The 18973-nt window shown below is 39.4% G+C and overlaps 1 protein-coding gene across 2 annotated transcripts in view; it reads right to left on the reverse strand.

The window, feature by feature from the left end:
- Positions 1 to 13067, reverse strand: part of LOC103474188 (sodium-driven chloride bicarbonate exchanger-like) — a 42398-nt gene extending 29331 nt beyond the window's left edge. The window contains exons 1-2 of one of the 2 annotated variants that reach the window (XM_008425006.2): positions 12581 to 13067; positions 10368 to 10397 (exon numbers count right to left, since the gene is read on the reverse strand). In XM_008425006.2, the coding sequence (XP_008423228.1) occupies positions 10368 to 10397; positions 12581 to 12628 (78 nt within the window). In that variant the 5' untranslated portion in view covers positions 12629 to 13067. Of the gene's footprint in view, positions 1 to 7006; positions 7631 to 10367; positions 10398 to 12580 lie in introns of those variants that run through there. The other variant, XM_017302003.1, reaches the window with a different exon arrangement.
- Positions 13068 to 18973: the final 5906 nt, after the last annotated feature.

Genomic DNA, 18973 nt, shown 5'->3' on the forward strand with positions numbered 1-18973 from the left:
CAGAGCTGTAAAGGAGAGTGGACAGATGCCGACATACTTTCTGTAAATAGGAACATGAACAGAGGAACTCAATATTCTAACAACGGCACAAACATGAGAAGGCAGCTTCGTTTTTCAAATTTTGTCGCCCTACAACTACAAATTGAAAGATAAGGTAACAGCAGCATCATGCTGGGGGGGGGATGCATCTCTATAGAGAGACAGAGAGGACTGGAAATGGGCAAGGGAAGAACATTTGTGTGGCCCAAACAAAGTCCAGATGTAAACCTAGATGAAAATCTAAGTCATGACTTAGAAACTACAGTCCACACTCTCTCTCCATCCAGTCTGATTGAGCTTGAGTTATTTTACAAAGAAAAATGGAGAAAATAATATWAATGTAGGTGTGAAAAGTTGAGACATCCAACAAGTAAGATGTTTGTTTCACTTCAAGATTAGGAGTCATTATGAGTTCACATAAAATCCCCCAAAAATACAATGTTTGTGGCTGAAATAGATGAAAGGATTGAAGTGTTTTCCCAAGGTATTGGAAATTCTAGCCCAGAACCTCCAGAACATTTTGTTCTCTGCTTTGCATTTTGCCAGTGCATTTTACTGCAATAAAACTAATTAGTGCAGAAAATAGGTTTCATCTCTTATGAAGCACTTATTTCTTATTTATAGTCTAGTGAGTTTGAGCTACTGAGCAAAATGATTCTAAAAGTCAGGAGATGCAAAAAGAAGAGGCTTCTAACCACCAAAATATAAAGCATCTTCCTGGTTCTCAGATTTGGAACCATCAGCCAAAAAAAAAAAAGTTTGCGGACTTTAGAGGTTTAAAAGAATGGCTGAAACAAAAACTAATCTGTTCTGATAAAAGGTTTTGGTGGTAGGCTTAGGAAGTTTTTTGGGCTGGATCAAAATTGATTTATTTCACAAAACTGCAACAGAAACACTTTTTTCTTTTAATCACACGAGTCACATGATCAACAAAGGAACTTTACCACCAACACAAACCACAACAGGAAGTAGTTAGAGAACCACAGCATGGCATTTTTAGTGACTTACTGMATGAACAAACCTATTYGTGTGTGATTCTAATTGCGTTCCTTATTTAATTGTGTTTTTTCTACATTAGTTTTGCGCACATTTGTAATGGAAACGCAGCTTTTGCCCTTATTGAGTAAACTTAACTAGCCAGCTTTAATATCAGTGTATTATTATTTGTGAASAMCATGTTTGGTTATTAAAGAAACTTGATTATTATTATGGACACATCTTGTGAAAAGATAATCACCCCCTTTCTCCATGTGACAACAAATCCCATTTACTGCTAGCTGTATGGGACCTTCACATTTTCCACTACTTCCTTTTTTTTTGTCTCTTTTATAATTTACTCATCTCCTAGTAACCGCCCATTAAATGAAATAAAGACTGACATCCAATATCCCTGACTGATGCTGCACCCTTCCCTTCTCTGTCCCACACAAAGCTTTGACAGATGAGCCAGAATCTCCTCCCTGCAGGTCCCGGCTTCTATTTATAGGCACCAGTTTCCTCCGCCCAATGCCGCTGACCCCAGACCAGCAGCGTGCCGGCTCACCAATCTGGGCTGAGATTAATCTGTGAGCAGTTATGACGGGATGAAACCTCGTCTCCAACCGCTGGATGGGCGACGGAGGGCCCAATGCGGGGAGGAGAATTAATTCTGCTGCTTTTCCCGTTCGTTCGTCGTTCAGCGATGGAGATTTCAGAGCGAATGGGAGCACTGGGCACGTGATCAGGACTCTGGGTGGGAGGAGGGGATGGCGGGGAGGCGGAACAGGAGGGATGAAGGGGGGGATGCAATGAACAGAATGTAACATGAACCGAATTCAAGTGCACGATTGTTTACCCTGGAATGTTTTGCGTTCTCTTTCCAACCAGCTCGTGTATTTCAGCATAAACCTCTTCATCAGTATGTGACGAACACGTGATGCAGACGATCTAATGCATACTCATACGTGCAGGCTGTGATGTGATGGGGAGGAGTGGCATGGATGAGCGAGCAACACAGGTTTCTGGAAGCTCTAATGTCACAAAGTGTTAAGTGTGAGTGTGTGTTTATGTACATGCATGTAGAAACGTGTTTGAGTACTCGTGCCRTGATGGGAGCTGAGTGTCATCRCTTCCTGAGGACAACTGACACTGAGCTGCCTCTGACGAACAGAAAACCAAACAGATATCTAGTCTATTCCCTGGTTTTGAATGTGTTTCATTTGGATTTGTGGTGTATAATTGTGATTTTTTTTTTTTACCAGAAATCCAACACCGAACCTTGAACACACCATCCTATGAGAAAACACTGTTGAAGAAGTGTCRCGGTTTGATTCTGATGCAAAATTATACTTGACTACAATCAATCTGCTTTCAAAGAATCTAGACTAGTGGAGTTCAACACATCAGTGTAATCGCACCTCAACTTTGATGGGCAAATATCACAGATAATCTATTTTTAATAMATYCATTGCCATTTAGGTAAAGTATTTATTCTATTTATTCATGTAATTTTGTCCCTTTTTAGCCCTCCATAAATTTTATGCTCTCAACTTTGTGGGACCAGTTCRGTGATGAACCCATGATGAAAAACAAGACTGTGAAATCATAGAAAAGTAATGAATGTACTCAGTATTATGAGTTGCACATCCTTGATCCCAGTATACATGCAGTATTTTGAAAAGAAGAAGCAGTGCATACTTCAGTGATAGTATTGGATGTTTCACAAAGTCCTTGTTCATATGTTCGTATGTTAGTGTTTGTCTTTTCAAACACTAACATACAGAGAAAGATGAAAAGTTTGACCCGCTCTCCTCCTGTTCATTGTTTTGTCTTAAAAAGCTGTTAAAGTTAAATCCTAATGAAACGCAACTCTACGAGTGACAACCAAGTCTGCATTTATTCACATCTGAACCACACAAGACAAGTTCATTTGATCAGTTTACACATTTCATAAAATCGACCATCATTTTCTCTACACCTACATGTGCACAACATAAACCTGAAGCACCACATGTTGTATTAGTTGGRGATTAGTAAATAATGAAGCCRCCAGCCAGCAATCAAACACGCTGTGGAGCATTTCATGACGTTTCAGATCTTCCAGTTCCGTCGCATCTCAAAACTCGTCTACCTTTGTTCAAGCCGTAATGAGATGGCGGTTCAAAACAGCTTTGAACTACTGTCAAAATTGTCACCCTTTTCAATGTCAGCATGAATAAAACATGGTTCTGTCTATGCAAATGAAAATGAAAAGAAGCTGTCTAATCCATATTTTGGAATTGTTTAGATGTGGTTTGATGGTGAGTTAAGTTATAGAACATATAAAACCAAAAGTGAATTTTTTTAACCAACATGGCAAAATAAAAAAAAAATACAAATGGTCATGGTTTCTGTAGCTCATTAGCAATTTACCATAGACACTAAACTACCAGCACTTTAAACTTCTTGAACGAAGCCATTACTTTTCTAATCCTCATACTGGCTTCCTGTTGAACAATAGAGGACGTCAAGAATGTGCTTTTCACCTTTCCACACCGTTTTGCAAGTACAATAATTTTGCCTTTTAAGACAAAGCAGTGTTAGCCCACRTAATAGCTACGCCCACTAGCCTGTCCCAGCAATGGCTGTTTGTTTTGTACAAATTTGACTCCCGAAAAGGTGAAGTTCTTAATCAAGGAACACAATTTTGTTTGAAAGTTTTGACATTTTGCTTTTTGTTTCCCAAAAATTTTTTTTTTAAAAAGCAACAATTTCAGATACATTTTTTAGAACAGGATTTGCAGGCGACTCATGGACAACTTGTTGCCTCTGAGTTTAGGGTCACCAAAAAAAAAAAAAAAGTAAAATTTTCATTATTTTAACAGTAAAATGTATGCTACTACTGTTTATTAATTAGGTGGAGTTTTTTCCTTTAGCTCTGCAGCTTTATTTCTGATTCATATAGACATAAAAAAACCTTTACATATTTATATAAAACTACCTATATTCTTGAATAGCTAAATTTGGACATATAGGGGATCTTTATGTTTTACTGAATCCTAGTCACAATTATTCCTGACAGAAGWATCTACTTTCAGAGAAGCTTATCTAAAATATAAATTGCTGACTGTTTGTCATGTAACTTTTTACTTTTGAAATAAGAACGTTGTATTGTTTTATTGTGAATACTGGACAATAAAAGGTTTTACTTTACAAAGTCTTGATTGTGTTTCTTGAATTTTTGCATGAGGTAAATGACTATYTTTCTGTTATAAAGGCATTAGTGTGAACAACAGCAACATGAATTACAGTAATCATTAATAACACCACTTTTTACTATATTCAATTCAAAAGTAGGTCTAAAAATTGACGCTGATGACTTTTAAAGAAAATCTGATTTCCTGTTCTTTGCTGCGCAGTGTTGATAACATACKATAYATTAGCTTAGCATACATATTTTTATWCAGCGTATGTATACATTTTGTCTTCAACTGAYTAAAAACAGGATTTGAGTTGCTTTAAATCTAAAAATAGTGAGCCACAAGAGAAGCTAAATTTAGACCAATTGAGACTTTAGCAAAACTAAAGTCTCATTTTGTAGATATTTAACTTTCTCCAATTCTGAAAACCACAACACCAATATATTTTATAAGGTTTCTACATGACATGCCATCACAGAATTCTAAAATGCAAATAAAATGATTTGTGACTTTGAAAAATTTAGTGTGGTAAGTGTTTGTATTCAGCAATCTSAGTCAAAACTCTGTAAAACTGCAACTTACAGCAATCACAATTCTAACTGTTTTGGTGTGACACGACCAGATTCACAACATCTATGTACGAAAATGTTTTGAGCATTCCTTTTTGCAGAATACCTCCAAATCAGTCAGACAGGATGGAAACTAACTGGTGTAGCTATTTTTGTCCTGAATAGTGCTGCATATATCTCCATCAAACTTCCCATACACTCTGACCAGTGTCACTGTCTCAGTCACCGTTATGTGCTACCATGCAGATGTGTTCAGTCTGAACAGTTTCTGCCGTCACCTACCTGTCTTGAAGTAAACTGTAAATAGCTTTTCTCGTGTTTTTTTGTTAAACAATTCTTTTCATCTTGTTGAGTTTACAGCTGAAGGGCGACGCACACTGGCAGCGTCAAACACACAAAAGTACGCGTCCGCCCTTTTCTAGCAAACAACCCCAACTGCTGTGACTGATCAGTGGACAAAGCTGCAACGTCTTCTACTAAAAGACTATCTTGGTGAATCTTAACTGATAAGACAAGACGCAACACTCCTAATGTGCATTCACTCTTCATAGTGGTCCTTAACTGTTATCATGACACCAGTGTCCTTATGCATCCATTGAGGGTGACAGATAAGGGGTTAACATATTCTCCCACCTGAACTTGAGAGGATCTTAGTTGCTTCTTTGTTTAATGCCATTTTTGCAGGACCTGTCATTTGAGGTATACAACCATATCTTGGTAGGTTTCTACTTCATTGTGCTTTCGTTTACTCTTTCCTTTTCCAGATAATAGTGTTTTAAAAGACATTCAAAGCTCCGGATATTGTTTTACAATGAAATTCTGCTTTAAACCTTCCCAGAACTTTCTCTCTGACCTGTCTGCTGTATTTCTCTGCTGTGTGGTACTGCTTGTTCTCAAATATTCTCTAACAAACCTGTGGGGTCTTCACAGAACTGGATTTACAGATTAAATTATACACACCTGGACTCAACCGATGGAACTTTCCAGTTTACAATTATGCACTACTTTGAGAAATTGCATGAAGTCTCAGTATAATATATTGAAATTCAAATGGTGTGATTATGTTTGCAGTGCATTTTGCAAATGAGGACTAAATCTTTTGACATACTGAACAGAAGATCCCAAATGCAGCCAACAGGAGATACTAAAGATGAGGAACAACAGAGATGTTTTCAACTATCATATTTCATTTTTTAGGCCAGAGTAAATCCCAGGTTCACTGAATCTCACAGGCTATCTTCCAGGAATCTGTGTTCAGTAACATTGCTCACTGGGAAGAAGATATGTGACCTCCTTTCTGTGCCCTTCAACAATCTCTCCTGAGGCTCCCACAGCAGCAGGGTTGATGAATGTTTACAATTTCAGGCGCTGAGAAATAGGACAGGTAGAGTGCAATAAAAAAATCATACAAAACGAGGCATTTGTCCTTCACCGTGCACGCAGAAGTAGCCATGCAAGTGGCCCATCCCGCTCTAAACACAGTTGCATAATGTCAATCTCTTTAATCTCAATCTGCCTTAGTGGACTTTCTGCAAGTGTTAGGAGCCACGGTGATTGTTGTAGATCACAAACAGGGAACACGGATTATCAGTGACAAAAGTACAAGATCTGCGATTGGCTGACAGCTTCTGTTGTCATGGTTTTCACCCCCACAGATGGCTGTGGTGACCGTGGCAGTGGCAGCAGGATCAGCGCTGGTGGCGTACAGAGCACAGTACGCAAAGTACCCAGGGGACAGCGCTACATCACCTGTTCTCTCAGACAGAGCAGGAGACACAGTGCAGGCAGCAGATCTGGTCAATCAACTAGAGGCAAGTCAGAATCGTCATATATCCATAAACCAAGACGAAAACTACATCGACAGCAACAATCTAGCATTCCTGGCTTGTCTTCAGCATCAGAAATTAGGGTGAGGGTTATAGAGCATGGAGTAGCAAGCACAGTAAAAGCTCCAGAATGACAGTCCCATCTGTCAGCCACCCTCCTCTGGACTATACACTCATAAACCAACTGAACTAGCTCTCATTTTACAAAAAGAGCCTAGCCTTTACTTGCACTACAATGATGCAGCCCAGACACTGGCAACCTGACTCAAGCCAATTCCCACAAAGTTACGAAAATATGTCACAGAAATACTTCTTTAGGGTACTTTGAAACTTTACAGATACTGTCTAGCCAAAAAGAATTAATTTCAGCTAATACAGCAACAGGAAAGGATCATACAAAAACAAAGGGACATACCTGATAAACAAATCCCTTATTGAGATCCACTGAGATCATGGTGTTCATGAAAGGTTGCCCGCTAACTCCCCTTGTGCTTGCAGCAGTGGTAGAAAATGAAAAGCGAGGGCTCGAGGCCTGACTCCGACTCTGAGCTCAGGATGCTTGTGCGAGTTGGACAAAAAGTGAGAGGAAACCTCAGAGAAGGACAGAGTCAGCTCATCTGTCGGCTCATCTCGGTCAGAACCTCTCCTTCCCTCGGCCGCTCTCATCAGTCACTCTTCCCATGCTGGAACGCGGAAGCAGCCCCGCTTCCAAAGGCTCCACAACATCGGCATTCGAAAAGAAAAGTAGCACAGCTCCAGCGCCAGTCTCTGTCTCCGTCTCTCGCTCTGCCTCCCAAGGCTTTCATCCAGGGCAGCATCAAATGCTTCTGACAAGCGTCCATCCGCCAATCCCCCCAGAGAGATTAGCGCTCTGACATCACCGATGCTGCGCTGTGCACCGTTCTGCTCCGCTGACTCCCTGAGCTATAGGGTTGTGTAGCATTACCGAAGAGAAGAGTCTTAGGTCACAGGGAGCCAAAAACGCCATCCTGCAATGGGGGGGAGGTTCGCACAAGTCCTGCTACACTTTCCCCACTACGAGTCACGGCGCATCTTGAACACGGCAGGCGGGGAGCGGTGCATGCTGTAGTTGCTGCAGTCCCACTGATCACTGCATGTGCACATTACGATGCTTGTGTATGTATGTGTGTCGGCTGAGCCTACCTCAGGTAAAGAAGCTGCTCTTTGGCTAAGCTGCATCGTCAGCAGAACAGAGAGGGAGAAGAAGAAGATTCTTCTGCTATGCTACAAACGTTCAACATCAAAATTCCTACCTTTACAGGGTACAATATCAAAATTCCCCATTTCTAAAGCTATTAAAAACACTTTTCATTCCACTGCTCTTCATTTAACCGTTTATCTCTCACCTTACAGCTCCTCTCCCTTCCTTGTCTGCCTGCCAGTTTTTCGCAAGCCAAATCACCAAGTTGGAAAAAGTTTTCTCTGATCTGAGAAGAACACAACATTCCAAAGAATAAGCCCAGGCAACATCAGCGCACGTCCTCTGACTGTCCCCGCTGGTTCTCCACAAGCCGGAGATGTACCCTGCTATACCAGGACAGAGGATCCTGGTCAGAGTCACCAAGCGCTGCTTCTAGGAGATCAAAATCTGTTACTTTAGGTTCCCGCATATTTAGACCTACTGCCGGCATGTACTCCGAGTTGTGTGGATTTTGCTTGAATTGCTTATATTTCTTTCTCATGACAAATTCCTTTATCTGCCGTCCTTTACATCGTGGAATATTTTTACTTGTGTAACTGATTACCCAAAACATATCTCTAATTTAATTCTGTTCAGGCTCAGTTGAAACCAGATATTTACCTACACTTTAAAAAAAACAAGTGACACTATTTGTCTCACAGACTGACATAAAATCAGACAAAACCTTACCTATTTAGGTCAGGTAGACTGAACAGAATTTGTTTCTTCTTACTAATTTTCCAAATAATGACAGATTTCGTATCCCTTTCTGTATATTCATGAGTTTATAAAGACTGCAATTACTATGCATTCATACGGTAGTTCAGTTCAATTATGTAAAGCTGAATTCAATTGTGTTCAGTTCAGTTAATCACCTTTAAGTTCATGCAGTTCAATTTCAGTCAATGAAACTCATTGTAGTTCAGTTATGTTTAGTTAAAGCCAATTTAATTCTATTTTGGGTCGGTGTAAATAAATAAGTTTCTTTTTACAATAGTTAATTTAAGCAGAACTTTGTTCACATAAGGTCATGTAAAAATGTTCTGCACAAAGAAAAGAAACTCTGCTCACTAAAAACTGAGCCAGTGGACATTACTCAGTTTCTAACATATCTTTCCTGAAAAATAAAACAAATGAAAGTTTTTTTCTAAAGCTCCCAGCTTCATATGCCCATACTTTCAGCTCTGCTGAACCCTTGACCTCATCTGAGTGGAGGATTCAACATTTTTCCAATGTCTGCCACTTTGTGCTTAGTCCTGTCCTCGGTGTGGCTGTGAGCCATCAGTTGCATAAGCAATATTTCATCAGAGTGGATGTCATACAACTCAAACACGCTTCATACCCGTCCTCCAGAACTGGCTCGGAGGCCTGCTTCCACTCTCACCCGGGGAGCTCCTCAGAGCGTTTAATGCGTTGAAAGCTCCAACTCCACTTAATTCCTGTTATTGATTGAAGACAGCCTGCTGAGGATTCCAGATGCATTGTGGCATGTGTCACAACTCGGATCCAATAATGCAGGACATCTGCTAAGCAAGCTGGCTAATCACAGTTAGCCCACTGCAGCTGTGGGACATTAAGTTTAACTCCAATATTTTTACACTGGGAACAAAAGATGGACAAAACACCAGTAACATAGAAATATAATACTTTTGGTGTTGTTCTTAATAACAAAGGAATATTGTATACCATTGTAATATTAGCAGAAAATAACTACAGTTAATTCACCTCTGGAGTTATCCAAATTAAACAAACTCACAACATGTTGTCCCTTGAACTGTCAAAGTGAACTTCAAAAGTAGGAATGTGTTGAGGTGAAAAACAAGAATTCAATTTARATCCACCCGTCTACAGTGAACAATTATTTACAAGAGAACGACATTTGAGACAGTGTGGGGGGGATCTGTTCTTCCCAAGAGTGAGTTGCTCAGAGAAACAACAAAAGACTAAAGAAATCCATAACAGATTCGACAARCCTCAGTTAGCACAGTCAGAATAAAGAGTGAAGCAACATGGCTTCTTTGAACCGTTCCRACAAGAAAGCCTTTTGTTTCTCTAAAGAAYAYGGCAACATCTAAACGAAACAAAACACTTCTGGAACAATTTATTATAATGCTGAATTATTYRTCCATAATTCAATGTTACCCTGTTGAAACTAAGCATGCTGCATGAGCACAAATACATCACACCACCTGTCCAGCATGGGTTGGCAGGGTGGTGGTTTGGGCCTGTGTCACAGTCAAAGGACACGGACTAACAGCTTGGCTGAAGCGGGGTCATGAACTGGACAGTAATGCCAAATACACCAGCAAATCTATAACAGAACTAACTGATGGCCTAGTCAAAGTGCAGACCTCAACCTGATTGAAAGGCAATGGTGGACCAACCAGAAATCCATGCAACCTCAAAGTCAAAGATGGCAAAAAAAACATCCAACATGTTGACGTAAGAGACTGATGCACTCCGAGAAACTACCATTACCATCATGTTATTGCTATTATTATATAAATACTGAAATATGAAGGGTTATTAAAACAAGTCTATCTTACTTAAGCAAATACTGATGGAGTCTACTCACCACATCTTTACTTTCTTGAGAACTTTGTTCCTGAAAGTCAAAGAACAATGAGACAMGTTAAAATCTATTTACTCTGTGAACCAATTATTGAACATAAAAAAATGGAGTTAAGTATTCAAATACTCTGAAATAATCACATGTTCCTAAAAAAACCCCACAAACCTCAATGTATTTCAACAGGATTTTACGTGACAGTGTAACGTGTATTAATACCTGTACTGTAAATAATTTAAGAAACTCAAAAGCAATCTCTCGAGAATTTAATCAGCCGTACTTTCATGTTTAACCTTGAGAACCCAGAAACACGRCGAAGCGAGTTGGTATAATGATCCCCTGAGATGCTCGCCAAACTAATACCTCACATAACCATACACATCAGAGTGAAACTATGGCAACAATTGCTGCTTGCAGGGTAGGAGCAGGCGGTGTGGGGGGCCAGGGGAGACAACAATGACTTACAATGACAAGGAAGCAGCCRTGCTGCACTGAGTGCAGGGGGGGGGGAACTGCGTTACAGGCTTCACCTTATGCTAGAAAACCACGTCCTCACATAACACCACCCCAAATAGAGCAGTCGGACTATTGATTGGCCTCCAGAGCAATCAGCGCTTTTTATTACTGGTCCGCACAAAACAATGGATGCTATCTTCCTGCTCTCACACTGACACTGCATGCAATGGAGTGGCCATCTTTTTTTTCATTATTTTAAAATGGCATAGTCTCACCTGAATACTAATGCATGCAGCAGTGCTTTGGAATAGTACGTTTTGATGGGGGCGTTATTGTATTTTATTGGGAAGAGCACATGGGTGAAGCGGAAGAAAACTGAACAAAAATCAGAAATGATTTAACCTGCTTTTGTGATGATAAAATCCAGCGCACCAGTTGGCTTTGGGAGACATTTAATTAGAAAATAAAGTGAATCTGTGTGTAACTCAGTCTCTTTCTGAATAAAAACCTACCAAGAACAGCTGAATGCCGAAAATGAAAGGGCAAGCAACGAGAACATTAATCAGAGAAGCAGCCAGAAAGCTTACGGTAGCTCGGGAAGAGCTGCGAGACCCACTGCTCAGGTGGTAGAGTCTGATTGGAGCACAACTACTAGTCGTGCACTTCTCTAATTTCACAGTTGGCAAGAAAAAAAGGGATTGTTGAGAAAAAAAAAAACCTTGCGAGAGAAAAACAAGAAATGTTTGGCCTAGAAAAGCGTCACCAAGTGTGGGAACGTTTTTATTCAACATAAACAAGGATAACAATTTATATGGAGCAGTTCTGGAATTAACCCGAGTCCTTCACCTTCCGACAGGAAAACGATAAACATACAGCTACAGTGGATAAAAAWTTTTTTWWAAAAATCAACATTTTTAATTTTCTATCCAGAGTCTGAGTTATTTTGAAACAATTTCAAGACTTGAAGTAGCTAAAGTTGACTCTATAAAGTATTAAAGTTGTTGCGCTGGACTTGYTTAGAGGCATCTTGATAGAGGGGGTGAAAACATGCACAACACTTTTCAGAATAATTTTTTTATACAAGCTTAGAAACCTGTGCATCATTTTCATTCCACCTCAGAATGATGCACCACTTTGTGTTGCACTATCACAGCTGCTGGCTGGATWAAGGCTCATTTTTTAAACTCCAGCAGCAGATCAAAAAAGATAACTACGTCAAGACGCTTGTGCTTGTACTGACTAATATAACKGAGCTACATTATAAATGTCTGTGCCATCTTTCTGTAAGATTAAMAGGAAGCTGGTTACAGTGCATCCAGCCTGCTGGGATCAAACACTTCCAGCTCCTGGAACATCTTGATCCCAGTTTTGACAGCATGTTCCACCGTCTGCGGTGTATAAACCCATGTTAACCATATGATCCACGCTATAGACGACATGTACAGGTGAGATGCAGGGAAGCCAATTTGCAAAGCAGAACTGTTGCTGCCGTGTATCCCACCTGTGCGCCACTTCTGTAATTGAGGGCATCTGGGTTTGGCTGCGTGGACTCACAGCTGAAATGTGGCACATTTAAGACCGTATTCCTTCCCCGTGTGATCAGGAGCGTTTATGTCTGTCACGACTGCAACGTGAAACGCTCAAAATGAATCGTTCGCCTGATTTTTTTTTTTTTAATATACATATATATATATATATATTCCAAAGAGGAAATAAACTACGCTCACATGTTAAGCTGAACATCGAGATCAGTGTGTGCTTACCGTGGGTAAGAGCGGCTCCATTTGGGCTCCTTGGTCGGTGATGTCCATCTTTTCCCTCTCCTCTTCCTCGGCCTCAGAATATAACCAGGTGGCGACGCTGCGCTCCTCCTCGGCAGACCGCTGCTTTGGAAAGCGACGCTCACTTGACGCTGGCGTTTTTTTCTTCTTCTTCTTCAGATTTTATCCTTCTCCCCTCCCCTACTGAGCCTTCACCGGCCGGGTTTTCTCAGATGAAGGTAGCAAAGTGTTCCTGCCCTGGCCCCGCATCGTTTACGCACAAAGGAGGGGTGGCTGCGCTTTCCATTTTGACACACACACTTTTTATGCGGGGGTTTCTTCTGCCAGTGGGGGTTTATACCTCCATGTTTTCAGTCGTGCATGTGAGCTAAAGGCGTTTTGGTTTCTAATTCAGCCTTTCACCAGAAGATTTAAAACACAGTGGGTCATGTGTGGATCATGGGTAATAAGACAGAAATGGAACAGAAAGAATAACAGCCATGTTGGACCGCTTTCATGTTTGCATGACAGGGGAAATCCGCCAATCATAATGGCTTATTTTTCTAAAGGTCGTTGTCAGCTCTTCGTGTTGGTTGTCTTATTATTCCCGCCAACATGCAGGCAATCTGCAGTCTTCTGTCAATCGCATCTCTGCTTCTTGTTGCGGCACGCAATGTTCCACCGGCAACTGGCATCCAAATCACCCCCGGATGCTGCTGGGTTCAAGTTAACACAATGGCGCCCTCTTCTGGTCACTTCTCAACCAAACCAGAATGTGTTTTACTGTTCATGGACAACTATAAGCGGACTTTTTTGAAGTTTGACATAGAAAATATGTTGAAAAAGGCGTTGTTGTCAGATGAGGCTATCGTTGAATTATTGGTCTACATACTAGACTTAAAAACTGACTCAAAAAGAAAGGGTGGGAGGGGGGAAGGCAAGATACCAAACCAAGCCACATTTTTATGATTACTTGTGGAAAAAATGTCAAAAACTATGAATAATTTTACATCAGCTTTTTAATTATGTGCTACTTTGTGTTGGCCTGTCACATAAATCCCCAAAAAACACAGTAAGGTTTGTGGTTGTATCATGACAAAATATGAGAAATGTTAAGGCATTGTAGAACTTTGTGACTTGAAAACAAATAAACATATATTAAATGTGCTATAAAACATGGGAATGCATGAAAAATGACCATGACTACAGTATGAGGATCATAAAGTTATTTGGACTTCACGGTCTTATTACCAAATAGTTTTTTTAGGTCTAGACTAATTTGGGGCCTACAGAGTGCAACTTTCAAGCATGTTTTGTTGTTAAGAGACAAGATAGATAAGAAGGAGTAGTACCCAGAATAGTTTTGTAAATAACCACACACTAATGACTGAGCTGTTGTATATATGAAGACGTCCAGTTAATTTTATAGTAGAGCACACAATGTTGAATAAGCTGACCACAGTTGAGGAAAAATCTCAATACTCCATTATCTAGTGTGTGCGGACAATGGAGTGGAAACGTTTACATACGTTTTCATAGTACAACAGGGAGAAAGGTCGTTTCCCCCAATTTCTGTTTCACGCAGTAAGAAAAGCAAGACTTACTTGTGTAGTAAGATCCTAAAAGAACTTATAATTATATTATATAAAAGTGAATATGGTCCCTAACATTCAAATAAGTATCAGTTTATCAAAAGTAGACTCTACTAGTGAAATACTTTCCAAAACCTGAAAGACATTTGATTACAGTAATAAATCAATCAATTACAGTTATAAAAGTAGAGGTGACAATACTGTGATTTTTGCAGAAACCTGACTGAAATGGAGAAAAAAACAGACTATATGGCCAGATATCCTTTGAGCAGGACCTTTGCAAAGACAGATAGATTTAGAGATTGCTCTGTAATTGTTTGAAAGACAGAGGTCACTTTCTTGTAAAAGAGTAGCAAGGACAGATTTCCAGTCCAAGGGGGTTTCACTTAAAGTCAGGGTTAAAAATTACTTATAATTTAAGTTGCCATCTTTAGGAAAAGTGGTTTAAGATTACAGCACTCATCAGGACCTCTGTTATTGTCAAGTTAAAAACCTCACTATTGTCAATGGTTCTTCTACTTCAGTAAAATTGTCAGGTTTATACAAGCCCAGAAGAAATAAAATAACTTAGAATTTAATTTCCATCATTTACTCTTTTGCCACTGCTGGGCTGGCAGACTTGTCTTGTTTAGTTGTTGTGGAAGATGGTAAGATCCTGTTTGGGGAGGCTTATTGAAAACAAAGACAAAACAAAACTTACAGCCATGGCAGAGACACAAAAGGAGCAGGAAAGCTAAGCTGAGGATTGTGTTCAGGAAGGCAGGCAGACCAATAGACAAGACTGCTAGAGGGCAGGAAAGAAAGAGAAGGAACAGAAGGCATTGGGGAAGTAAGTGATTAGTGAAACAAGGACCAGATGAATCTAAAGAAACGGCAGAACATGGCTGGAGGACTGAAGAAAAACTGTCAAGTGAACATCAAAATTATTATATAGGAATCTGAGGGAAATAAACAGAAAACTAGAAAAGCAACAAAACATTTAAACACATGAGAATACTGAAAGAACCGAACAAAATTCATAGAATCTATAAACTGAAGGAGAATATAAATATAGAATACAAAAAAAATGACCACGATACAAAACTCAAAGCCAAACTGACCGACAACACACAGATCATGACAGGCCGTCCTCCTCTGCACCAGTACCAAGTTTTTAATCATATTTGTTTTCCAGGACTGCTCTGGCTTTGGCTCCATCAATCTTCAGAATCAGCTTTATTGGCCAAGATTATACACAAATAACAGAGACTGACTTTGCGGCACCTGGTTTCTGCAAATAGCACTCCATAGTGCCAACCTGAAGGTAAAGGTTTGTGTCCAGTATGTGTGGGGTTTGCAGAGATGTTAGCTGCCCTTGATGAGGATCCTCTCTGTCGGATCCTGTCTATCAGGGTGACAGGTCGTTACTCTTTTAACCCTGTGATGGTGTGCGGTTAGTCCTTTTGTGTGGGTGAGTGTGTTGGAGGTGTGAATGTCTGTTTTGAAAACCTTCAGAAGAAGCTGCTGTGGACGTCAGCCAGCTGCGGGTGTCATCACAGGTTGAGGGTGACAGGGTTCATAGGCAGTGATGTCATTCAGGTTTCCAATCTTCTCAGAAACTCTGACCAGTTACCTTGTTCCTGCTGAAGAAAAACATTTCCAGAGCGTAATGTTTCCAGTACCACGCTCCGTAACAAAGAAAGCGTATTTGAGGACAAGCTCAAAAGACGTCTAAGCTTATTAGTAGAACTAGCTACAATTGGTATATACTGTTTCACTTGATTAGTGATATTAAACCTTAGAAATTAAAGAAGCTATGCGTAAGACCCAGTGCTACCAAAAGACACAAACCATCCATAATTGCATACAAACTATTCACAGGGAGACAGAGTGACCTTTTCCAGCTTTAGTCTTCATTTAAGCAACATTGTTCATTGATTAACATGAGTACTTCAGGTAGTATGTAAGAGAAAGGACACTACAGCTTTTTTCTTATTACATGTTAATAAGAACATCTTATCTTTGGTTCCTACTTGGTGACTGAATGGGAAGTTCAGCTGTCGGAAGCTGTCTATCACGGTTTTGTACTTCACAGTCCTATATCTGTGGCCTTTGTTCAAATGAGGTAAGGGCATCCCAACTTCACATCCTCTTAAATGTATTTTGCATAAACAGCACCTTTGGCGCATCACATCGGTTTCTTCAGAGTTTAGCTCACTGGCACTGTTAATCTGACGAAAGATTTTCCATTTTAAAAGCTGCACATTTTTTCCAAGTATTTTCTGAAAATGGTTCAAGTCTGAGATCTATTGGAGAAGGTTGGGAAATACACTGCTCAAAAAAATAAAGGGAACACTCAAACAACACATCCTAGATCTGAATGAATGAAATATTCTCATTGAATACTTTGTTCTGTACAAAGGTGAATGTGCTGACAACAAAAATCACACAAAAATCATCAATGGAAATCAAATTTATTAACCAATGAAGGCCTGGATTTGGAGCCACACACAAAATTAAAGTGAAAAAACACACTACAGGCTGATCCAACTTTAATGTGATGTCCTTAAAACAAGTCAAAATGAGGCTCAGWATTGTGTATGACCTCCCTACAACGCCTGGGCATGCTCCTGATGAGGTGGCGGATGGTCTCCTGAGCAGGGCCGTGCAGAGACCACTAAAGGGGCAGGTGCTAAAAAAAAAAAAAGGGCACATCCAACCGCATTCTAGGACAGAATATTAACGAAGCCACTCAGCTTTCAGAGTTTAATAAACAATGATAAATTACAAAATTGTGACATGTACAATCAAAGCTAAGAATTTCTACATAGAGCATACAACTATGCATATGTAAGATATTTTATTAGTAATTTCTTTCTGCAGGTCTATTTTGTTATAGGAAAGTATTGCAATATTCAAACCCGCAATTTAGCAAGATATGTAAATCAGAGCTGGACCACCAGACATATTTTGTCTTTACAKAATTACACTATTAAAAATATAAACAAGGGCACAATGCAACCTTTTAGTGACTGTAATCTATAAAAAGAGCTGCCTGTTTGCTGCAGTGGAGATGAAGATGGTCCATTCAGGAAAGCAGAGCTGCATCAAACTTTAACGTGGAACTGCGGAAAAAAACAAAAAAAAACAAAAGCAAATATTGAATTGTATTGTTGAATGTCACCATGAGAAAAGCCTACCGAGTTTTGCTTAAAACACTTTTTTAAACATTTAAATCACATTCGTCTCATGAAGTACTTTTTTTTTTTTTTTGCAAAACAAACTTATTTGTGCATGTCAGAAATCTTTTCTTAATATTCTAAGGTTTTGTTTGTGACTCAAAGTTTTGCTTGTGATTCTCATATGAGTCGTGGGCAGGAACAAAAATCACAACAAAAGATTTCTGATGTGTGCAAATAAATGTTTATGTTTGGCAAATAACTTTTTATGTTCACAAGACAAAAATTAGTTATTTAATTAAAAAGTTTTTTTTTTTTTATGATTTTTTTTTAAAAAGAAATCATTACAATTCCAAAAGTTTTGATTACAATTTTATTTTACTTAACTGAGGTTAGTTTTTTTTTCCATTGAATAATTGGGGGAAAAATTTAACTTCATACTCTGTGAACCAGACCCTAAACTTACTTAAAGTCTGGGTTGAGTTTTTTCCCCCTTCATTAATGTCAATTTTATTACATTCATTATATCTATCATGGTAATTCAGGGTGAGTTATTTTTAATTCTAAATGAATATCCTTGTTGGACTTTTATTTAAGTGCTATTTTCCTTCAAGATACATTTACCTAAGGCTAGAATAAATGAAATGTACATTATGCAGCAAACGAAATTAGAAGATCGGACATATATCCATTATGGAGATGATCGGTTTTAGACAGGCAATGTGCCCTTATTGCATAAGCGATAATGAAGAATGACTGATATGATTAAAGATAACCGGGGAGAAGCTTTTTTGTTATCTTGCTTTGCTAGCAAAGTTGTTAGCTAGCAGCTAGCTAATAGCACAACAACAACAGCCTAATGTCTGTATGATAAAAATACTGAATCGATAGATRAGAACAGTTTCTCCTCACCTGGYTGTCTCCTCCCGCTCAGTAGTTCTTCAGAGAAAGGCAGACGCAGAGGCCTGTCAGTGTCTGTTGTATTTCATTACCTCTCTGCTTAAACCGCGACTCCGAGCTGAAGCAGAAACGATACTTCAACGTTTTCCCTCCTGACAAGCAGCAAGTCTACTTCACTTTATTCACCAAAAACGTTTTTTTATAATTCACCAAAAACTGTTCTGTAATCTGGAACGCTCGCTACGTTGAGCTCCTGTTAGCCGCCTTATCTCACTGTGTGAGAGGCAACTGCGTCATGCGTCACGGGCAAAAGGTCAAAGGTAACAAGGTGACCAGAGGGCTTATTATGTTGTACAAAAAAAAAAAAATAATAATAATTTTAGCATATGTTATGTGTCACAAGAGGGCTTAGAAAATAATACATAAAAATAAAAAAAATTGACCAAAAGGGCACTTGGTGGCAAGGAGCAAAAAGGGCAGGTGCTCAAGCCCCCCCAGCTCCTCCCTCTGCACGTGCCTGAATATCAGCTTGTTTTTATGAGTATAAAGGAGGCTTGTATTGCGCCTGATAAAAATCTATTTATTTATGTCATCACATGGACTTATATAAAGTTTTATACATTTTCTTTTCATATATTTATTATTGTTTTTCTTCTTTAGATATTAGGTTGACTTAGAATGATTCCAAATAATGTACAGGAATAACCTGGTGCTGTTACATGTCAATCATCAGGGGGGGCCACTGG

This window comes from Poecilia reticulata, linkage group LG2 (genome assembly GCF_000633615.1).
Source record: "Poecilia reticulata strain Guanapo linkage group LG2, Guppy_female_1.0+MT, whole genome shotgun sequence".
NCBI classification, from domain to species: Eukaryota; Metazoa; Chordata; class Actinopteri; order Cyprinodontiformes; family Poeciliidae; genus Poecilia; species Poecilia reticulata.